This window comes from Portunus trituberculatus, chromosome 49, assembly GCF_017591435.1.
Source record: "Portunus trituberculatus isolate SZX2019 chromosome 49, ASM1759143v1, whole genome shotgun sequence".
NCBI lineage: Eukaryota > Metazoa > Arthropoda > Malacostraca > Decapoda > Portunidae > Portunus > Portunus trituberculatus.
The window spans coordinates 16,705,709-16,730,045 of record NC_059303.1 but is presented as its reverse complement, the minus strand read 5'-3'; the positions used below and the strand labels follow the sequence as shown (position 1 = coordinate 16,730,045).

Here is a 24,337-nt window from a genome sequence, read left to right as displayed (position 1 = left end):
TTTTTATGGTTCTTCTTATTTTCGAAAATTAGGTTAACCTCTTCAGTACCATAGCATTTTTCCATATTGATTCTGATTACTATTGGGTGATTTTATACAACTTCAGAAACTTATGTAGGAATTAAAATAGTAAAGACTGTGACCATTAATCTTTTGACATCCATAGACCCTTGCTAATGTCAATAAAGTAGTCTAATCTTGCACAAAACTCAAGGTAAAAATGCGTCCCAGTACTGAAGGAGTTAATGTTTTAGAAGATGGTAACTTTGCTTCTTTGGCGGTAGACATTTATGAGGACACATATAGGAATGACAGAGAATAAAAGGTTGACATGTGTTGGAGAAAAGATAACGTCTCTTCTATGATAGTGGCTTCATGTGCCCACCACTAAATGTTTACATGAGAAATAGCAAATTGGATATAAATCTTGTCTCGTCTGTGTTAGGAAAGCATTAAAGAGACTAGTACCAAGTCATGTGTTTAAAAATGTTGATTCAATTACGAGAACTAAAATAGTTTGCAATGAAAAGGTTAATTAATGCGCAGGTGTTATTCATACAGGTAGGTCTCCCTTCCCTTACCTGCCTTAATGCTTCCCCTAACTGATAAGTGTTAAAGAGGATCTCCTTACTTTACCTTCCCTTAAACCCTTCACTACCATGACGTGTTTTCGTATTTGTTCTGGTTACTATTTGGAGATTTTATGCAACTTCAGAAACTCATGTTGGGGATTAAAATAGTGACCATTAATCTCCTGACCTCCATAAACTCTTCCTAATGTCAATGAAATGGTCTATTCACATCCAAAACTCCAGGTAAAAATGCGTCCCAGTACTGAAGGGAGTTAATTAAGTGATACAAGTAATATTCCTGATCTACTTCCATTAGTGTTCCCTTGCTTGTGAAGTGTTACAAGTTAAGTGTTTCAATTCTGGGACACATTTTTATCTGCCTTTTGAGTATGATTAGACGATTTTATAGATAGGAGGAAGGATCTATGAAGGTCAGAAGATTACTTGCCAGAGTCTTCACTATTCTAATCCCTCACATGAGTTTTTAAAGATGTATAAAATCATCAAATAGTAAGCAGAACGAATATGGAAATGCGTCATGGTACTGAAAGGGTTAATATCTCTTACCTAATTGTCATAAAGTACAGAAAAAATCTTCACCTGCCTTCGTAAGCAAGTGACACAGACAAGACTCCTCTACTCTAACTGTTTGCTCACTCGTACTTCATGTTTTCAAGCTGTAATAATGCGCCTTTGTTTTAGATACTGTAATTAATTTCTTTTTTGTAAGGATACAGACCAGAAAAATATGTATTGTTCACTTTTTTGTTATTTGTTCTTTTACCGAGAGTGAGTTTTCCCTCCTCTTTTCCTTTTTATTTTTTCATTTTTTATTCTGGCCGAGACAAAGGTAATTCCACGTTTAATAGTTTCCGTTGCTTTTGAAGTTGCTTTATTTTTGTTGCCGAGGAAAGGCCGCGGGTTAGAACAGAATGGAATAAAAGTCGCTAACAGTGTTGATATCGAGCGCGGGACGAACATCCTTGTCCGCTGAGCCTCTGATGAAATACAACAACACTGGCAATGCACCCGATCAAACGCGTGACATGAATGTGGTTTTTGCGTGGGAATATTGTTCACCGATCAGCGCTAATTGCGTGTGATAGGAGTGAGGCAGGGTGGGAGTAGCAGCTGTACATGGGAACAATGTTCGACACTCCCTCCCACGTGTACGATAGTCGGGCGGTGATTCATGGCTTGTACGGTTAGATTTTACACATTTTTCTTTTTCGAGAGTACAGTTTTTCATGAATGAAAGATAAACCGTGGCTAAATAAAGTGATGCCACGGCGACACACGAATGTGCACAAATATATTGTAGCTTTTATGAGGAAAATGTGAGTTGGTGGCGTCTTTTATGAGCGGTCTAATGGTTTCATTTACCGGAGAGAACAAGGCCGCTACTTTGTTTGCACACTTCAAAGCCTCCTCCACCAGTCTCGCTACAGTTGTAGACTCACTCGCCGGTAAAAATAACTCAATTCTATATTCTTTCTGGGCCGGTCGATGCCGCTGCCTCGAGCCAAACATTCCATTTCGCTAATTCATGTCCTTTCCAGACCGCGTTTGGATTAGTGTTTTCCGTGAACATTTTCGCTTGTGTCGTCTTTCTGACCTTCAGGGCTGAGTGCGTCACAAATTCTAGGCTGTGTCCCTCCCTCCCTCCCTCCTCCCCTCCTGCGAAATACACACATTATCCGAGATCGCACGCGAACAAACACACTGCGGGACTCGGTGCTAGTCTGAGATCCCTGTGACTCCCCAGTTCCTCCCCATCCCGCTCTGCCTGACGTACAGCTTTTTGTTGATTAAGTTCTCGCGCATCTTTTTGGTGATGATTAGCCAACACTGAGTGTGTGGGAGTCTCACAGCACGTGTCCATATCCCTCTGCAGACCGCGGAGGTGGCCATCCTGGCAGGGGCGGTGGTGGTGTTCCTGCTCACGGTGACAGCCATCGTGTGTCTGTGCTTTAAGCAGCGAAAGAGGTCAGTGTTTCTTTGTTGTAGTCACTGTCAATGGTGTCAAAGTAATGGCTGGACAGATTCTGTGTCCCCGCGGGCCTTGCCGCTGCGCAGAACAGTGCCATCACCTGAAGCAGTCCGTCTTCCCACAGCCGCCGCAAGCCCATGCCTCTGCCACCCCTGGTGACCACAGGGGGCATGCCGGTGATGCCCATGGCCTATCCTGGGCCCTTTGGCGCCCCTTACACCCACATGAGTGACCACAGCAGTGCTGACTCCACCGAGGCCCAGGAGCCTCCCCACGACCACCACCACTACCCCGCCGACATGGCCCATTACCCCCAGGAGGCACCTCGCTTCCCCCACGACCACGGCCACCGCCCACGCTCCATCATGAGGCATCCCCAACCCCGCTGTGCTCACTCCTGTGTTTCAGAAATTGAGGTAGGTTGACATTCCTTGCACGTAAGTACCACCTGGTGAAGTGCCAGTCTCAGCGGCTGTCAGGCTGCGTGATGTTTCTGCTGCAGCAGTCAGTACCACTGCTGACCCATACACTGTTACAGCATTCCTGCCCAACCCATACGGACGAGGACGAAACAACTTCCATGTGTGCTCGCCACATGGCCTCGAGGAAGAGGCGGCGTGGTGGGGAGGGCGCGTCCAGACTGGGCGGCCGCATCCCGGAGGAGTCCAGTTCTGACCTCGACGAGCGGGATCACGCGCCTCCGACAGTCTCAGTACCTGGACAGCCCAAGTGTTGCGCGCGAGACAGGTGGGCAGCTGGCTCGGAACGGAAGACATAGTGACAACATTGTTCTGCTAAACCAAGTAAGACAAAAGGAATTCAACAAGACGCGTTTTTCTTCACCCAGGTACGGGAGGAACATGAGGAACACCAGAGGGCTGCCCACTGTGGACTGTTCCGTCGCCTCCTCTACCAGGACTCACTCCCCGGACAGCCTGGAGCAGCACCCACAGTTGCACGGCCGCGCCGCCATCCACACCATCCCGCGCACCCACCTAAAGCGAGCAGGTGACCTAGGTGGGCCCAAGCCAAGCGACGTGACAGAGTTATAAGCATACTGAAGGCGTCACCTGAGGACACTCGTCTGCCCGCCTTCAGATGGTGTAGTTTTAAGGTTTTCTTACAATGACTATCTTTGGCAGCATCATCTACAGCACGTGAGATGCAATGTAAGGTGCACAATACAACAACGAAGGTTTGCCGTCCGCATCACCACCAGGAGTGAGGTGTTCATATACATTAAGCAAGTTTTGTAGGTATGTTAAAGAAATTATTTAAGGTGTTAGTTTGAACGCCCGGCAGCGGTGTTCAGCTGGCAGCGGTGTTCGGCCGGCGTGTGTGTTCACTGGTTGATAATTGTGTTCGTTGTGATGAGATTTGCGAGATGTGCCAAATGAAAATACTCGTAAGACTATAATTGCAGGTAGCATTAAGTGCATCGCTGTACAGGCTTTTGGTGCGCACATTTGTACACACGCGATATGGAAAATGTAACACTCACTGCACTGTTCAAACCAAAAAAATATATGTATATAAAAACACTAGAAAGAATAAATGGAAGTGGAAAAAAAAACATTTATCCATAAGCATGTGTCACATAGACGGTCTTGGGCAAAAAAAAAAAAAAAAAAAATAGAAAAAAAAAATGCCCTTTACCGTTCTTTATTTATTTCTCTAAAGTTTCTTACTTTTACTATTTTTTCTAATATATAAAAAAGTGAGAAAGAGTTTTCTATAGTTAGTATGTATAGGAAGTGATTATATTATTGCTATTATTATTATTATTATTATTATTATTATTATTATTATTATTATTATTATTATTATTATTATCATTATTATTATTATTATTATTATCATTATTATCATTATTATTATTATTATTATTATTATTATTATTATTATTATTATTATTATAATTATTATTACTATTATTATTATTATCATAATTATTATTATTATTATTATTATTATTATTATTATTATTATTATTATTATTATTATTATTATTACTATCATTATTATTGTTATATGCATTAACATCATTATTAATATTATTGTTATTACTATTATTATCATTATTACTGTTTAGTTGTAGTAGTGTGACGTTCGTTCAATACAGGACACACATATATGTTACTTTGTGACTTGTGTTTTCATTCCCTGCCATCAATTGGGTGACTAAAGGGATACAAACTAGATAAAAACAAACGGCCTGGATGTGCATGTTTTTGTATCGTGTTTAAGCCTTAATAACGACAACTGTGTGTGTGTGTGTGTGTGTGTGTGTGTGTGTGTGTGTGTGTGTGTGTGTTTGAGTGTGAGTCTGAGTTTGAGTGTGTGTGTGTGTGTGTGTGTGTGTGTGTGTGTGTGAGTTTGAGTGTGTGTGTGTGTGTGTGTGTGTGTGTGTGTGTGTGTGTGTGTGTGAGTGAGTGCGTGTGTGAGTGTGTATGTGTGTGAGCATGAGTGTGAGTTTGAATGTGTGTGTGTGTGTGTGTGTGTGTGTGTGTGTGTGTGTGTTTGAGTGTGTGAGTGTGAGTCTGAGTTTGAGTGTGTGTATGTGTGTGTGTTTCACTGTTTGATCTGCTGCAGTCTCTGACGAGACAGCCAGACGTTACCCTACGGAACGAGCTCAGAGCTCATTATTTCCGATCTTCGGATAGGTCTGAGACCAGGCACACACCACACACCGGGACAACAAGGTCACAACTACTCGATTTACATCCCGTACCTACTCACTACTAGGTGAACAGGGGCTACACGTGAAAGGAGACACACCCAAATATCTCCACCCGGCCGGGTAATCGAACCCCGGTCCTCTGGCTTGTGAAGCCAGCGCTCTAACCACTGAGCTACCGGGCGTCCATGTGTGTGTGTGTGTGTGTGTGTGTGTGTGTGTGTGTGTGTGTGTGTGTGTGTGTGTGTGTTTGAGTGTGTGAGTGTGAGTCTGAGTTTGTGTGTGTGTGTGTGTATGTGTTTGAGTGTGTGTGTGTGAGTGTGTATGTGTGAGCGTGAGTGTGAATTTGAATGTGTGTGTGTGTGTGTGTGTGTGTGAGTGTGAGTGAGTCTGAGTGTGTGTGTGTGTGTGTGTGTGTGTGTGTGTGTGTGTGTGTGTGTGTGTGAGTGTGAGTGTGAGTGTGAGTCTGAGTTTGAGTGTGTGTGTGTGTGTGTGTGTGTGTGTGTGTGTGTGTGTGTGTGTGTGTGTGTGTGTTTGAGTGTGTGAGTGTGAGTCTGAGTTTGAGTGTGTGTAATGTGTATGTGTGTGTGTGTGAGTGTATGTGTGTGAGTGTGTGTGTGTGAGCGTGAGTGTGTATGTGTGTGTGTGTGTGTGTGTGTGTGTGTGTGTGTGTGTGTGTGTGTGTGTGTGTGTGAGTGTGAGTGTGAGTTTGAGTGTGTGTGTGTGTGTGTGTGTGTGTGTGTGTGTGTGTGTGTGTGTGTGTGTGTGTGTGTGTGTGTAGTAATCGGTAATGCTGACAAAATGTAACAGACAGAAAATGATAACTAGGATCGAAAAAAAAAAAAAAAAAAACTCCACAATTCAATTAATCTCCTCGCAATAATGATTAAAGTGAAGTATTTGTCAGAATCGATGCTAAAATAAACACATTTACTCACCTTCACAACACAGAGGGGAGACCAAAGCCTGTTTAGATTGCATTAAATTAAGTGAGCATGATAGTCTACCTTATTATTTCAAACACCATCAAATTTTCCCTTCTTTTATAAACATTCAATATGACTCCACCGTGCAAGTGACTAAGAGAAGAACAATAAGCATGAAATTTTACCTACACTTTTAACCTTTTCAGTAACAGCTTCAGCTACTCATTTTGGGATTAAAATAGTGTAGACTGTGGCCATTAATTTTCCTAATGTCAATAAAATCGTTTAATCACACCCAAAACTCAAAGTAGAAATGCGTCCCAGTAATGAAGGGGTTAACCAAACGATTTCCAATACATACCTTTTCCCTTTCATCATTTGCTCGACACGTTTTCATATTCATTCTGCTTAGTATCTGGTGATTTTTTTACAGCTTCAGCAACTCCTGTAGGGATAAAAATAGTGAAGACTGTGGACATTAATTTTCTCACCTCCACAGAATTTTCCTAATGTCAATGAAATCGTCTAATCACACCCAAAACTCAAGGTAGAATTGCTTCCCAGTACTGAAGGGTTAACCAAACTGTTTCCAATATTTATGTTTTCCCTTTCATCATTTTCTCCTCCCTTGACGCTACAAGAGGAAATGTATATGGCTCAAAATACAAGCAGGAAAAAAAAAAGAGTAAGGTAAGTATCCATAAGGGTTTTCAGGTACGCGGAAACACAGGAAGGAAGACAATTACGTCACTGTAAGGTGGCGGCTAAGGGGGTAAAATATTCTGAGGTACGACGGTAATGAGAAAGAAGGCGTAACGCGAGCCGGGAATCAGAGGGTAAGGAAACTTTGGTGAGAAAAAGTATCGTCTTCAGAGAGAGAGAGAGAGAGAGAGAGAGAGAGAGAGAGAGAGAGAGAGAGATAGGTAAAGCTTCGAACTCCTTGCGAAACACACAGACTCACTTCCACTTCTTACGCTCACCATAGCTAAATTCACCGTCACGTCACTAAGAGTCACTGCAGAGCCACAGTTCACCAATTCCTGACACACACAAGACGAGAAAAAGAGAATTGAAAGCCAAGAACGTGGCTGGAGACGCATACGGAGGCTCGTGAAGCTTCGAAGATCAAGTGAAGCTAGATGTTAAGATGCTGGGGTCGCTGCAGTGCTGAATGTGACATCGGAGAAGAGACACGGAGGTGAGTAAAGGTGTGTGTGTAAGAAAGGACAGAAGGTGAAACGCAGATGATAAGAGAGAAAAGGATGAGGAATGGAGAGAATGGGGAAGGAAAAGGGAAAAAAAAAAAAAAAGGAAGGAAAGAAAAGTAGAGATGAAAGGAGAGGAAAGTAAAGTGTGTATGTGTGTGTTTGTATGTGTGTTAATTAATGCTATGAAATCTATACTATTACTGCATTGAATTGTTATAGGTGTTTTGTATGCTATATATTTGCATACACTCGTGATGTGGTGTAATATTAGACAAATGAAAACTAAGCCATGACTATTGAAATCTACGTATCCGTGTATTTAGCTTATATTATTTAGCTATTATGGAAAATGTGCTGCTAAAACAACAAGTAATAAACACACACACACACACACACACACACACACACACACACACACACACACACACACACACACACACACAGATGAATACGTAAATAGAAAATAAAGAGCAATGATAAAACTGGCATCCATTTCAGAGGCTCATACGCACACACACACACACACACACACACACACACACACACACACACACACACACACACACACACACACACACACACACACACACAGATTAATACGTAAATAGAAAATAAATAGCAATAATAACACTGGTATCCATTTCAGAGTCTCTCTCACACACACACACACACACACACACACACACCGCGTAGTGTAGTGCTTAGCACGCTCAACTCACAATCGAGAGGCCCGGGTTCGAGTCCCGGAAAGCGGCGAGGCAAATGGGCAAGCTCTTAATGTGTGGCCCCTGTTCACCTAGCAGTAAATAGGTACGGGATGTAACTCGAGGGGTTGTGGCCTCGCTTTCCCGGTGTGTTGTGTGTGATGTGGTCTCAGCCCTACCCGAAGATCGATCTATGAGCTCTGAGGTCGCTCTGTAATGGGGAAGACTGGCTGGGTGACCAGCAGACGACCGAGGTGAATTACACGCGCGCACACACACACACACACACACACACACACACACACACACACACACACACACACAGGAAAGGAAAGTAAGAGAACGGCTCTAAAGGAAAGGGATGGGAATAGGAACACACACACACACACACACACACACACACACACACACACACACACACACACACACACAGGTGAATACGCAAATGGAAAATAAACAGCAATAATAACACTGGTATCCATTTCAGAGTCTCTCTCACACACACACACACACACACACACACACACACACACACACACACACACACACACACACACACACACACACACACACACACACACAGGTGAATACGTAAACAGAAAATAAACAACAATATTAACACTTGCTTCCATTTCAGAGGCTCAAGAGAAAGCTGCCATTTTGTAACTTGTTCACGTGAGCTCAGATGGAGAGGGCGCACACCAACCACCTCCTTCTGTTTTCTGTGGAGCCTCTGCCTTCGCTTCTATGGGTCAAGTAAGTGCAGTTCACATATATTTCGTTATATTTTATGGAGTCTCTTATCATTTCTTGGTTTTCTGTGGCGGTCATTGTCACCGTCATCATCATCATCATCATCATCATCATCGTAGGAAGTGAACATACATACAAAGGTGTCTGTTTTATATAGCATAGGAGGCGAAACACACACACACACACACACACACACACACACACACACACACACACTCTCTCTCTCTCTCTCTCTCTCTCTCTCTCTCTCTCTCTCAACAGATTGGGATGTAGAGACAGAGCAATATGTAAAGATTTTCAGACAACACAGTTCTATTCCACACCCACACTGGAACTCTACGGGAGGGCATAGGTGACGTCTTTGCCTCTCCTGAGTCCCCCTTGAGGCAGTGGTGAGCTGACCTGACGTCCATTTGTATGACAGTGAGGGGAAAAATAATAGGAAGTGACACATCGCTCCCGTAATGGCTACACGATGCGTCTGGGGAGGCTCGAGTTACGCCGCCACGCTCAGCCAGGCCTCCAGTCAGACTACTCACCCACCCACTCACACTACCTACTGCCGTGAGCTCCTCTGTGCGAGCCTCTTCTCCTCTGTTGCTCTTTCTATTCGTTTTCTGTCACTAAAGTCTATTTTTGTAGTCCGTGTTTTTTTTTTTTTTTTTATTTATTCATTTTTTGTTACTTTTATGTGTGTATTTTCTTCAAATCATTGCCGACTCGCTTCCTTTCACTTTTAACACGGGCTTATTTGCCTTAATGGTGGGAGGGAGAGAATAACAAGCCCTGAGTCGTCCTAAGTGGGTATTTTACAAGGGTTTCGGTGAAGAGTTCAGCTTGAGAGGTAGATAAGATGGCTGCGGCGTCATGTGGTTAAAATCAAGGAGGGAATGAAGAAGCAAAATTATAAGAAATATTTTTGACGAGGTGTCAGAAGCCACGAGAGGCCTTAAATCTAGATCGTCTTTACTTTACAACCTGACTTCTGTACTACGGCTTTTGTTCTATGTTCTCTCATAACACTGTTCTAATGAGGTAATTGTCTGGTTCTCGTGAGTTTGCAATTTAAATACAAATTTTTGGTCAAACTAACACTGTAACCAAGAAAACGCGCTTAGAATACACAGTGACTTGCATGAGATAGAGAGAGAGAGAGAGAGAGAGAGAGAGAGAGAGAGAGAGAGAGAGAGAGAGAGAGAGAGAGAGAGTTGTATGAGGACAAAGTATGATAGATTTATTACAATACGAGTATTCAAGATAAGGTTTATTATAAAATTATTATATTTTTGTGGTGGAACAAAGAGTTTGACCTCACTTCAAGTGGTTGGCAGGGACCAGCGCCCAAGGTAAGCGTGCGTCCCATGGGAGGCAGGCGCGGGCGTCACGTGGTGGAGGATGTGGGCGTCCCGCCACAAGATGGTAGTAAAGATATACTGTTGGTTGTGCACGGAGGTAAATAGCATGTGTATTACAGAGAGAGAGAGAGAGAGAGAGAGAGAGAGAGAGAGAGAGAGAGAGACAGACAGACAGACAGACAGACAGTGAGAGAGAGAGAGAGAGAGAGAGAGAGAGAGAGAGAGAGAGAGAGAGAGAGAGAGAGAGAGAGAGAGAGAGAGAGAGAGACAGACAGACAGACAGACAGACAGACAGACAGACAGACAGACAGACAGACAGACAGACAGACAGACAGAGAGAGAGAGAGAGAGAGAGAGAGAGAGAGAGAGAGGGGGGGGGAAGAATAGGATTACAAGTAGTACTCGTATATACAGCACACACAAAATGACCTGCTTCGTCTCTCTCTCTCTCTCTCTCTCTCTCTCTCTCTCTCTCTCTCTCTCTCCCTGATGCTTTCGTTCTCGTTTCTAATTATTATCTAATTATTATCTTCTTTCATTCGGTTGGATTTCATGCAACTCGTTTACTTTCCTTCTTACTCACTCATCTACAGCTTGTAATACGTTCTGAGGCTTTTGCACTTGTTCAAATAGATTCCAACTGACTTTCTGTCGCTCTTAACTATCCCTGACTCACTTGAACTGGCTTGATTTGAATCTGTACACACCCTCATGCACTCTACATTTCACATTCGCTCATTTACCCGCTTTCCGCTGTAATCTCTCGCCCTCTCCCACTTGCCTAGACACACGACCTTGCACAATGTAAGGTAATCACTCTCCTGAATGCACGAATTAGGCGCTTAAACACAGAGGGAGTAAAGTAAAGATTCCCATACATCCTTCCCCCCTTCTGGACACACGAGTAGTGGACGTAATTATGACCTCTGGGTGTCTCGTCTGGTGTGTGAATGCATCATCACGCCCCATTCAGGTGTCAGTCACGTTCTGCACTTTATGACAGAATGCCGCGCCCTCCGTCCCAAAGGAGGAGTCTACAAAATACACGTGCATGGATTGATTGTTTTTATGTCTTTTTTAGGGGTTTGTCTGTCTCTGTCTCTCTCTGTCTCTCTCTGTCTGTCTGTCTGTCTCTGTCTCTCTCTGTCTGTCTGTCTGTCTCTGTCTCTGTCTCTGTCTGTCTCTGTCTGTGTTTGTCTCTCTCTCTCTCTCTCTCTCTCTCTCTCTCTCTCTCTCTCTCTCTCTCTCTCTCTCTCTCTCTCTCTCTCTCTCTCTGTGTGTGTGTGTGTGACGTTCATTTGGTGCTGTGTGTTTGTGTGGTCTTAGTTTGGTTCTTTTTTTACAGCTTTTTCTTGGTCGCTTGATCCTTTAGAATTAATGTTTTGGATGCTGAAATGCAGCTTTGCATTTTGACTTCCGTGAGACTTTGAAAGAGGACGGAATGGTAAACACGATTTCACGTTTGTTCGTTGCCTCGGTCGTAAACTGAAGCGATAATTAGCTAAACAAAGGAGTAATTGGATGAATAATGATCTGGATGCGATATAAATGTAATGAAACCAAAGGGAAAGATGGAAAAAATCGCTTGATAAATTTGATATGCTGAACAGTCGTGTGATAGAATGACTTGATAGATAGTTAATGATAGATACGTAAATGTGTAGACAAATGTATTATGACGATACTGAAAATTATATCAGAAAAAATAAAAGTTGCCATACAAGAAAGATTGACAAATTAAACGAACGCACACAATGAATTAAAGAGAGAGAGAGAGAGAGAGAGAGAGAGAGAGAGAGAGAGAGAGAGAGAGAGAGAGAGAGAGAGAGAGAGAGAGAGAAAGGCACAATAAGCAGTTACATTTGTGAGGAAAAAAATAAGAGAGAGAAGAAAAAGAACAACAACAACAAGAAAAAATCGCACACATTCCATCCCTCGCCGTATCCCGTTCAGTAGAGGTTCCCGTGGTGGTGTTTGTACTACTGACCGATCAACAACTTTCCTATCACGACGACCTTTGAACGGACACGGACAAAACACGTACAAACACGGACGCTAACTCTTTTTTTTTTTTGTCATAGTGAGTGTATGTGAGGAGGAGGAGGAGGAGGAGGAGGAGGAGGAGGAGGAAGAGGAGGAGGAAGGGATAAATGTGATGGATACGATTAGTTTTTTGTTCTTGTTTGTTTACTTTATTGTTGTTGTTGTTGTTGTTGTTGTTGTTGTTGTTGTTGTTAATGAACGTAATAGGCGGAGTTAAGTACACGGAAAATAAAGATGAATGATGGTTTAGTCGTTAGAGAGAGAGAGAGAGAGAGAGAGAGAGAGAGAGAGAGAGAGAGAAAGGCACAATTAGCAGTTACATTTGTGAAAAAAAATGAATAAACGATGGTTATTACGACTTTGGGTGTTATTTCTGCCTTTTTTTCTTCCCTGGTAATGACTTGACCTAATTGTAGATCATTACTCTCTCTCTCTCTCTCTCTCTCTCTCTCTCTCTCTCTCTCTCTCTCTCTCTCTCTCTCTCTTTTCCATTGTTTTGTCTTCCTTCCTTAACTTTGCCCATCTCAGGTCTCACTCACCCTTTCCCCGTCCTCCTCCTCCTCCTCCTCCTCCTCCTCCTCCTCCTCCTCCTCCTCCCTTCCGCCAACACCAGTCTGATAATGATCATGTGACACCTCAGTGTGAAGCTCAGCACAAGGCTCCCTCAGGCACCTCTCTCTCTCTCTCTCTCTCTCTCTCTCTCTCTCTCTCTCTCTCTCTCTCTCTCTCTCTCTCTCTCTCTCATGTTCGTTTCCTTCGCCTGTATCTCATATCTTTCATTTGACTTCATTACGTCTGCTCTCTCTCTCTCTCTCTCTCTCTCTCTCTCTCTCTCTCTCTCTCTCTCTCTCTCTCTCTCTCTCTCTCTCTCTCTCTCTCTCATTCAGGCCAGAAAAGAAATTCATCCCATCCCGACATCCTTCCTTCTTTCATTTTGTATTTCCTTTATTCTCTTCTCTTTCCCAAATATGAGTGTTCCATATATTCATTTGCCTTCTGTCCCTTTCATCTTTCCCTTCCTTTCGTGCTTCCCTCTTTCCTTCTTTCCTTCTCTCCTGTCATGCCTAATCTTCCTCCTCCTCTCCTTCTTTCAACATTATGAGGAGTGTTTCTACTGACTTGAGTGTTAAGAAGTGGTATTGGATTCTACAACTTGTCTTGTTAGGTATTAGAAAGTTATTAGGTCAGTTTGCTTAGTTAATGGCAAGGAAGTGAAGTTAGTTCTGTTAATCTTGTGAAGTTAGGTTTGGTTAGATTCGGTTAGTCAATTTGAAATGTTTGGATTCTAAATGGCGAGTTTCAAAAAGTTGCAGAGAAAATAAGTTGGGTTTTTCATCGTTATTTGTAAGTTTGGTTAGATTCGTTTAGTTAATTTGAAATGTTTGGGTTCTGAATGGCGAGTTTCAAAAGGTTGCAGAGACGGTAAGTTGGATTTTTCATGGTTATTTGTAAGTACGTATATTTGGAGAGACTTTGACTTTCTGTTTATTTTTTGCTTTCTTGTACACCTCCCTTCATGTTCCATCGGTATACTTTGCTTTCGATATACTGTTAAACTACTGAACCATTGAGGATGCAGACTGTTAGCAACTCATTCACTGGAAATATGAAAACACTCGTGAAAACCCTACAAAAATTTCATTCGTAACTGGAACCTTTCTTATGAGTAAATGAATAAAGACTCCCATATTTGTTCTTGAAGTCACAATTATTCATTCTGAAAGGGTACAAAGATGACAAGTTGTGTTCCGTTTAGATGTTTCCTCCTAGTTAGAACGCAAAATCCTTCCTGAGCCATCAAAACAGTCATAAAAAGACACTTGAAAACCAGAGTAACTTCCACTCGAGCCTGTTAAAAGTTGTCGAGACGAGATGCCGAGACGCTGATGAACACGAACCATCCTAAATGAGTCTGCCCTCGTGTCCTATTTACTCACAAAGCACCAACGTAGTGTCCCAGTTACCTCAAGTCCTCCTCCCCTCCCTCACTCACTCACAGCGGGTCAAGCAGCTTCATTACGACACAAAATTGCATTAAACTTTCCCATTAGGTTTTGGGGCCGAGTTGGTGATTGCCTCGTCCTTCGCCCTAACTTGTGCCTAACGTGTGGCATTACTTGGTGAGTGGCTGCGGCTCGTCCTCCTCACGCCTCTAGAAGCTGCCAGATGCTGCTGTAATTGCATGATGAGTATTAAGACGTAAGAAAATAGAGGAAACTGCAAGATTAACTTATCAAGTCTACACGTGGCCGTTCCTGTAATATTGATGTCTTGTTGATGGATTGGTAATTCTGACGCGATTTGAAGTGAGAGTTTTTTTTTCTGTGTGTGTGTGTGTGTGTGTGTGTGTGTGTGTGTGTGTGTGTGTGTGTGTGTGTGTGTGTGTGTGTGAGAGAGAGAGAGAGAGAGAGAGAGAGAGAGAGAGAGAGAGAGAGAGAGAGAGAGAGAGAGAGTATCCCTATCCAAATTCCGTCTTTTATTACCCAAATCTGGAAAATATTGCCATCACGTGTGTCCAGAGAGAGAGAGAGAGAGAGAGAGAGAGAGAGAGAGAGAGAGAGAGAGAAAGCCGAGACAGAGAGAAAACTGAAGTGATGACAGTAGACAGTTGAGAAGAACTTAAATGATGGAAACACTTGTCAAAAACTCCAATATTTCTCTCTCTCTCTCTCTCTCTCTCTCTCTCTCTCTCTCTCTCTCTCTCTCTCTCTCTCTCTCCCCAGTGTGTGTGTCTCTTACTGATATCAACATCTGCTTCCCTCTTATATATAAACAACCTGCACCTCAACCACCCTCTATCTTCCCTCTCACACTCACGAGCGCTTCCCTTCACTGTCTATTCGAAGCCGCCACTCTTACGCCACCTAACCGTGAGGCTCCATTTTCCACCAGGCGAGTGGGGTTGGTTAATACTTTACGGCCTTTGAGGGGTATTTCCTTTACGATGTAGATTGTGTTTTCCTATACATTATTAATATTTTTTGTCCTTCTCCAGAAAGTACACAGGGAAATCCTATGAAAAGAGGGGAAAAAAATTCAAGCTAGGATGAGACTGACTAAGAGACCAGGAGACGCTACAGTTGGCAGGCGTGATGAAAGGAAAATGTAGTAAGAGATTTTTTTTTATCTGTTGCTGGAGTGGAATTGCTGGGTCGCTACTGACGAAGGGAAATCAGCGTAAAGGAAAGGGAAGTCATGTTTTCAGAGAGTATTCTGACTGACGAAGGGTGAAGTTCTGGTTTTTTTGCGTCTTTTTACTGGCGAGGCAAGAGTTGTCATTGAGATTCACACTGACGAAGGAGAAGCATTGTACTGAAAGCTCTACTGATGAAGGAAGAGAATTGGCAATTAAATTCATATTGGCAAAGTAGGATTAATCAAATGTGTACTGACGAAGGGAAGGCAACGCTCTGGCCCCTCTCTACTGACGAAGGGAAGAATTGTCTGACATTTATACTGATCAAGGAGGAGGAGCGTTGCACAGGTCATTTCTTTACTGCCGAAGGGGAGGCATTGCTGTTGATAATCATAATGACGGAGGGACATTGTAGTGCAGGTGCTACTGACAAAGAGGAAATGTAGGTAAATTAATTCTGATGAGGGAAAATTACGTGAATGATGGCAAGAGAAAAGTTTTATTGACGAAGGAAGAACATATAACAGTGAAACTTCAATAAGCGACGAGGAACTTTCTTAAAATCATCACTAGCAATTGATAACTAAATATAACAAACTATAAAACCATTACATCATTCTTAGGGTAACAGTTATGCTTTTCTTATCACCTTCAATAGTGGGACACATTTTTACCTTGAGATTTTTGTACGATTAGACCATTTTATTGACATTAGGAAGGGTCTATGGAGTTCAGAAGATTAATGGCCAGAGTCTTCACTATTCTAATCCCCACATGTGTTTCCAAAGCTGAATAAAATTGTCTGATAGTAGGCAGAATGAAACGCGTCATGGTACTAAAGGGGTTAACCAGAGAGAGAGAGAGAGAGAGAGAGAGAGAGCTAAACACAGGAAGAAACTCTGATCTAAAAACACTACCGGAGAAGGCTTGATAATGACACAGTATCAATCTTTTACGTCATTCTTAAGATAACGTTTATACTTTCCTTTAACCAGAGAATGAAGGAGAAAAAAATAGTAAAAAGAAAAAAAATGGATCTAAAAAACACTACAGCATAGAAATAAATCATAACACAGCAAAAGCATCTCAATATCAAATCTCCATAAGACCTTTCTCACCATTCCTAAACTCACTTTTATACATTTCTTGAGAGAGAGAGCTAACAGAAGGAAACACTGGTCTTAAAACGCTAGTACAGAGGGTGAACGACAACTTTACAATTTCACTACTGACGCAGGGAGGGAAGGCTCGGTCAAGGAGTACTGCTGGGGACTGGGTAGGGAGGGGACGCAGCAGCCCTCGCTCCCACAATAGTCCCAGCTAAGGACATCACGCAAGGTCCTCTAGTCTTCCCTAACCTGATTTACTGCAGATTACTGAAGAGAGAAGTTCGTTGCGGCCTCAATAACACCCCTCCACCCCTCTGCTCCTTTTCCACTCTTCCTCCACCTTTTACTGTCCTTCTATTCCTTAATTTTCCACTCCCACATGCTCTCTATGGCCTCTATTTTGCTCTCACCCCAGTAATGCTCCTCCACTTCTCTGTTTTGTTCTTTATTTAATTCTCTGTTTCTGTTCCTCCACCTTTCCACTTTTTTTTTAACTCTTGTCTCAAAATGTATTCAATCTATCATTCCATTGTTCGTCATTTTCTCCTCCATCTTAGTAATATCACATAATCTTTTCCCACTGTTTAATCACTGGGCTTTATTTCTCACTCGTTTTCATTTTTCTCCTGTCAAGAAATCACAAACTCCACTATCCCAGAAATAAAACATTTGAATTTCCTCCTCAAAAATTATCATCCTTCGTTGGGAATCTTGTTGGGAAGGTTGAGATGGCTGTCCTCTCACTGTTTTCACGTTTAACCTCCTTTCAGTACTATGACGCGTTTCTCTACTCATTCTGCTTAGTATTTGGTGAATCTATACGGCTTCAGAAACTTATGTGGGGGATTAAAATAGTAAAGACTCTAGCCATTAATCTTCTGACCTTCATAGACCCTTCCTAATGTAAACAGAATCGTCTAATCGTACCCAAAACTCATGATAAAAATGCGTCTCAGTACTGAAGAGGTTGATCCTGTTAGTACTTTTTAATGGCTTCTATTTTATCTATTTTTGTGTGGGGCTCATTTCGCCGTTCCTTTGTTTGGTAAGCCGCGCGTCCCCTGCTTCCTGTCTCAGAGTGGCATTATGTTTGTTTGATATTTTGACATTATGGTTGTGTCATAGTATTCTTTTTGTTTTTTCCGCTTATTATTTTTTTTTTTTTTTTTTATGTTTGTGTGTATATCCTTGTTTGTTCCTCGTTGTCAAGTTTCGTTTTCTTTGTTGTTCATCCTTTCGTTCTTGGTGGGGAGTAAAAGTGAGGGAAAGAAAAGTGGGAAGTGAAAATAATGACGTTATAATAAGAGTAATTGAAAAAAAGCCCAATAAAACATCACTTACTTAATTATCAATGGAAATATTTATCAAAACTGTTCATTTACTCGGCTCGCAGTATAAAATGGAAGAAAAACAAAACCTTCCACAAAAACAGTAATAATAGAATAAATTGAAATATAAATTGAAGTTTTAACCGCTTCAGGAACCAGGACATGTTTTCCATATACATTCTGGTTACTTTTTGCTGATTTTATACAACTTTAGAAACTCATGTAGGGATGAAAATAGTGAAGACTGTGGCTATTAATCTTCTGGCCTCCATAGATCCTTCCTAATGTCAATAAAATGATCTAATCGTACACAAACCTCAAGGTAAAAATGTGTCCCAATACTTAAAGGGTTAATAAGAAAGACAACAACAAAAATAAAGGGGAGGCAATTTGGTGAAAGGGGGAAGGAGAGGATCGAGAAGAGGAGGAGGAGGAGGAGGTGCCGCCCTTTCCACACGAGGCGAGGAAGGGGAGAAGGTGAGGTAATGTAAAGGGTAGCCAGATTTATTTTCACTGTCTGGATGTAAAATGTCTGGTTTGCTTAAGGGAGGAGTGATGTTTGTGTGTGTGTGTGAGAGAGAGAGAGAGAGAGAGAGAGAGAGAGAGAGAGAGAGAGAGAGAGAGAGAGAGAGAGAGAGAGAGAGAGAGAGAGAGAGAGAGAGACGCAATGACGTCAAATGAAAAAATATGAGATACAGGCTAAGAAAACGAACATGTGTGTGAGAGAGAGAGAGAGAGAGAGAGAGAGAGAGAGAGAGAGAGAGAGAGAGAGAGGTGGGTGTTTGTGTGTTTGTGAGGGGAGGACGAAGTGTCGGTAAATAAAGCCTTTTGCAGGGGAGGAAACAGTGTGCCCGCGGCGCTGCCACGTCAGGGGAACCAGAAAAATAAACACGTTGGAAAATGAAGAAAATGTTAAAAGTTGTCCTTCAAATCTGGATAGAAAAAAAATGGAAGAGAAAAAAATAACTAATTCAATCTTACTGGAAAGAAAGAGGATTGTGTAAAGGGGAAGGGGGGGGTGAGGAGGTTGTTTGGAATGGGGGGGGGAGCGATTGAGCTGCGATGGATAACTAGATTAGAAGGAAGGAACAACAAATAACATGAATAAAAAAGGGAAAAAAATTATGAATCTATAACAAAAGAAAATATGAGAAAAATCTGAAATCAGTGAAACAAAATAAAGATTAATTTAGAGAAAAGAAAACTGACACTGAAAAAAACAAAAACAAATAAACAAATAAATAAATAACAACAGAACAAAGAACAAGACTACATGAACAAAAATGATATAACAAAAATAACAACAAAATAAACCTTAAAAAAAAAAAATAAAACAAATTGTAGAAAGCCATAAAGACACTCGTTATTCTTCCATTTTCTTAAACAAATAATAAAATGTAGAGAATCTTTATTAATGACAGCAGAAGGAGCTTGAGAAGACAACATTACCTAAACAACTCCTGGCTATTTATTTTCACCCGTAGGAGGAAAACCGTGGGCGTCTCTTATATTCGGCTCCTGTCTCGGCTCCTCTCGGCTCCTCTCGCCTTCTCTCTCGGCTCCTCTCAGCTTCTCTCGGCTCTTTTCGCCTTCTCTCGGCTCCTTTCGGCTTCTCGACTCTTCTCGGCTTCTTTCAACTTTGTCTGGGCTCCTCTTAGCTTCTCTTGGCTACTTTCAGCTCCTCTCGGCTCTACTTGGCTCCTTTCGGCTTCTCTCGGCTCCTCTCAGATTATCTCGGCTCCTTTCAGCTTCCTCTCGGTTTCTCTCGGCTCGTCTTGGTTCCTCTCGGCTCCTCGGCTCCTCGGTTCGTCTCGGTTCCTCTCAGCTTCTCTAGGCTCTTTTCTGGTCTTCTCGGCTTCCCCCGGCTTCTCTCGGCTCCTCTCAACTTCTCTCGGTTCCTCTCGGCTCCTCTCGGCTGCTCTCCGCTCTGTTCGTGGTAAGCTCAGTGTTGGGAGGGATAATTGGTTTCGTTACTCTTGTGGGCGTGGGAGATTTGAATTTTTTAGAGGAGGAAAGAAAAAATAGAAGAATTAGGTGTGGGGAAAAGTGAGTAAGAAAAGATGCGGTTTTGAAACTTCTAGGGAGTTGAAAGAAATGGGGAAAAGTGAAGACGAGAAAGAAATAAAGGAAGTTTTGTGGGAGATGGAAAGTGACTAAAGGGGGAAATGGTGTATGTGAAACTTTATTTTTTTTTTTATCAGTGGAGAAATGAAGGTAAATAAATGTATACGTGAATTGTGGTTTAGAGAAGTGACTTAATACATGAAAATACGCTCAAAATACTACATTAAACACACGAAACCACACAAATACACCAAAAAACACACGAAATACACCATAAACACACGAAAACACTCTCAAAATACGTACAAAAACAAGAAAATTACATGAAACACACAAAACCACACGAAATATGCCAAAAACACACGAAATACTCCAAAAACTCACAAAAACACACGAAATGCACCATAAACACACGAAACTTATAAAAAAAAACATCTAAAAATTCATGAAAATCAAAGGCGCGGCAAAATAACAATGAGAGAATATTTATCGTGAATTTTATGGAGAAGAAAGTAAAGAATTGAATAAAGGCAGATAAATTATTTAGCAAAAGATGCAGAAAAGATAATTAAAAGAATGAACGAAAGAGTTTATTTAGATAATGATGTGTATAAGGAAAGGGGAGAGTGATATTTGACGATGAATAATAAGGCTAAAGAAAATAAAGTAAAAAAGAATGAAGTGGAGAAGAAAAGGAATGAAAGAAAGAGGAAAAAAAATAATGCATACTCTGAAAGGGTTAGAAAAGAAGAAAAGGAAGAAAGAAAGAAAGAAGAGAAATATAAAAAAAAGTGAGGAAAACGAAAAAAAAGACTGAAGGAAAGCAGTACTGGCAACTCACGAAGGATTAAAGGATGAGGAAAGAAGAAAAAAGGAAGGAAGGAAGGAAGGAAGGAAAAATAGAAAGCGGAGGAAGAAAAATCAAGGAAGAGTGACCAAAGTACCGTATACTCAAGAAGGATTATGGGACGGAGGGAAGGAAAAAGGAGAGGGGAAGGAGAGAGGAAGGAGGGATGCGGTCGTATAATGAAGGAGGGCGGGTGATGAGGAGGCGTGGCAGGAACTAAGAGACTTGAGTATCGGGTAGGAGGAACCATCTATATCCTAATTTATCTTTGCCATCTTCTTACCGTCCCTCCTCCCTCCCTTATCACGCCCTGCCTCACAATCTCACAGCCTCACCCACGTCTTCACAGTCTCGCCCACGCATTCTGTTGCCTCCCACGGGCCAAAAATACTCAAGGCACCACGCTTTAGGCAACCTCGTGATCCTCTAGTGCCAGACTCTAACGGAGAAGCGAAGGGTGAGTTGTCTCCTGCGTGACTCGAGACATACTCCCCCGACGGAACACTGAGGAGCACTGAGACTGGCGTGGCTTGCTCTTTGACATTTGCCTCCCACCGTCAACTTGGGTAAAGCACCTTCACGAAATTCGACGTTCTCGGAAAAGACATGAAGCCGATGGGGAAGTTGTTCAGTCGGCGAGGGAGGTTTGAGTTTTGCGACCAAGTGCTGGAAAAGTAATAAATGTAACTCGGATAAAGAAAGATTAAGGAAGTAAAAAAAAGAATTTAAAGTTTGTATGTCTTGATTTAAACACTGACGACGTATCTCCAGATTACTATGATATGAAAAGATTCTATAGCCGTGGCCTTTCTATACTACCACTGCTATTAGTACAGGTGGTAGTGAAATAGAAGCAGTGTTGAGAGTAATGATAATAAAAACCCAAGTAAGAATAGCAATAATAATGATGAAGCTAAAAAAACCAAATAGAAATAACAATAATAACGATAAAGCTAATAACGATAACAATTATAAACAAGAAAAAAAGGATAAAGAAAACATAAATGGAAAGAACGAGAATAATTTTCCTTTTTATTTTATTTTCATATCTTCTTTTTTCCTACTGTTTCTTTTTTCTTCGTCATTCATTCCTCCAAGACTCGCCAAGAGGGAAGGACAGATTGACTTCTTCCTGCCGCCCGGAGCCACATTTCTGGAGGTTCTGTGGCGACACTCAGGAGTTCGAGAAGCTCCTTGAGGTGACCCGCGGCCCACGCACTCCCCGAGGCACGCGCGGCCTTAAGTTTGCGGGGATAATCCTTCAGAAAGTTCACCAAGTTACCTCCCTGTTTTAATCCTCATGAAACGCGACTCAGCCTTAAGCGGCGAGGCAAAAGTTCATTGTTTTGCTCTCTCTCTCTCTCTCTCTCTCTCTCTCTCTCTCTCTCTCTCTCTCTCTCTCACTGATATTTTTTTACTCTCTTTCCCTCGCTCTAATTCTCTCTAATACTCGTCACTTCGTTTCTACGCACTTAAATACTGCCAGTAATAAGTTGTGATGCTTTTAAACTTTTTTTTCAAATAATCTCTAACTCTTCCTTTCCTAACTCGTTTCCTTTCATTCTAGATTCCCTTGATTTCTATGTATACAGCCTCAGCGCCCTACATTCGTTCATTTACATGTTTAATCCTTTACCGGTAATGAAAGGTAGAGGCAAAATGTTGATATAGAAAACCAATAGCCATAAATAATGTGTGGCCTTTTTAATTCTCTAAATTTAAACTGAAACCCTAGAAATATGTTAAAATGTACAGGTGATGTGTCGCCGCGCCTGCTGAACCCGACACGACCTTTGCATGGCGTTGGGAGTACGTAGTAACTTTATTCGCCGTGAAAGCTCCCAAACTGGCGCACATAAACTCACTGAATGTCGGGACCAGTGTTTTGAAACGCTTTGTTCCCTCTCGCTCTGCTTTCAAAGGCCACAGAGATGAATACACGAATTCTCATGCATGTTTTTTCCAGTTAATGTACTGAATCACTCCTTAATTGTCATCAGAATCAGGAGAACACCCTTGACAGTCTTACTAGGAAGGAGGAGGAGGAAGTCGAGAAGGAAGAGGAAACAGAAATATATGAGAGAGAGGAGACTGAGGAATACATAGAAGATAAAAGGACTTATGCAAATGTAGAGGAGTCCAGAAGATGAGATTCAGGTGAAGGAAATGGGAGGAAGGTACATAGGTGGTGGTGTGTCTGAGGGAGGGTCAAAGGGGCCACAGATGAGAGGGGGGATGGGGAGTGACGGGAGGCAGAGGTGAAAGGGGACGAGTGAGGGAGGCAGAGTTGAGGGGGTGGAGGGGTGAGGGAGGCAGAGCTAATGGGAGGAGGAGGGAGGGAGAAGCAGGGAAAGATCAGAAGACCCAAATGAGTGCAAGGTTAATCTAAACTTTGCGCTAAGCTGGCATGTAGGTGGAAGACTTTTGCTGTGGCTACTACTACTACTACTACTACTACTACTACTACTACTACTACTACTACTACTACTACTACTACTACTACTATTACTACTACTACTACTACTACTACTACTACTACTACTACTACTACTACTACTACTACTGCTACTACTACTACTACTACTACTACTACTGCTACTACCACTGCACTGCACTACTACTACTACTACTACTACTGCTACTACTACTGCCACTACTGCTGCTACTACTGCCACCACCACCACCACCACCATCACCACTACTACTACTACTACTACTACTACTACTACTACTACTACTACTACTACTACTACTACTACTACTACTACTACTACTGCTACCACTACTGGTGCTACTACTACTGCTGCTGCTACTGTTACTTTTCACTATTGTTTTCTTTTTTTCTTTCTTGTGTTTTCTTTCGCCTTATCTATGTGCTTTTCTGTCTGTCTGTTTGTCGGTCTTTTTCTAGTTGGTGCATTCTTTCTTTTTTTTTACTTTCTTACTTTCTCTCTTTCTATCTTTGTGTCTTTCCATTTATCCTTCCATCTGTCCTCCCCTTTATCTGTTTTTCCTTCCTATCTTCCTCATTTCCTATTTTCCTTCATCCTTTTCTTTCTATCGACATCCTTCTTTACTTTTTTCCCTCCTTCCTTTCTTTCTCTTTTTATCTTTATCCTTCTTTTCAATTTGTCTGTCTGTCACATTTAAATTTTTGTCTGCCTCTCTCTCTCTCTCTCTCTCTCTCTCTCTCTCTCTCTCTCTCTCTCTCTCTCTCTCTCTCTCTCTCTGATCTGGAGGACACTTAACGCCCGTATTCAGACCCCTTCTCCTCTCACTGCGACAATTTTCGAAGGCCACAGAGACAACTAGGCGGGTTTTCAAGACAGAACTAGAAATGCTGCCAATCTTTCACCAGAACCGTGAAAATACCCTTAAAAGCACGAGTATCTTCAAGTGGAGCCTTTGGAGAACAGTGATGGTGAGAGAGCAGAGCGTCGCAGTGCTGCCACATCGATGTCAAGAGCACCAAGTAAGAGACACACGCAGAGGGTGGGTGTCTGGTAAGTCCCTGACGGAGGTGGTGGTGGTGATGAGCGGCAAAAAACCATAACCAATTTGATATGATATCCTTCTTTTTCCTCCTCGTGTGTCTATTTTTATTCCAGTTTCTGCTTTTTTTTTT

At 42.1% G+C, this 24,337-nt stretch overlaps 2 protein-coding genes across 2 annotated transcripts in view; both read left to right on the top strand.

Moving 5' to 3' along the window:
* The window catches only part of LOC123499365 (cadherin-89D-like), a 47,557-nt gene extending 43,444 nt beyond the window's left edge, over window positions 1-4,113 (top strand). The window contains 4 exon segments of the mRNA XM_045247279.1: window positions 2,467-2,558; window positions 2,687-2,978; window positions 3,101-3,309; window positions 3,410-4,113. Coding sequence (XP_045103214.1) covers window positions 2,467-2,558; window positions 2,687-2,978; window positions 3,101-3,309; window positions 3,410-3,614 — 798 coding nt within the window. The 3' untranslated portion in view covers window positions 3,615-4,113.
* A 4,599-nt stretch (window positions 4,114-8,712) lies between these two features.
* Window positions 8,713-24,337, top strand: part of LOC123499392 (protein dimmed-like) — a 212,374-nt gene continuing 196,749 nt past the window's right edge. Inside the window, exon 1 of the mRNA XM_045247333.1 lies at window positions 8,713-8,833. Within this exon, the coding sequence (XP_045103268.1) occupies window positions 8,825-8,833 (9 nt within the window). The 5' untranslated portion in view covers window positions 8,713-8,824. The remainder of the gene's footprint in view (window positions 8,834-24,337) is intronic.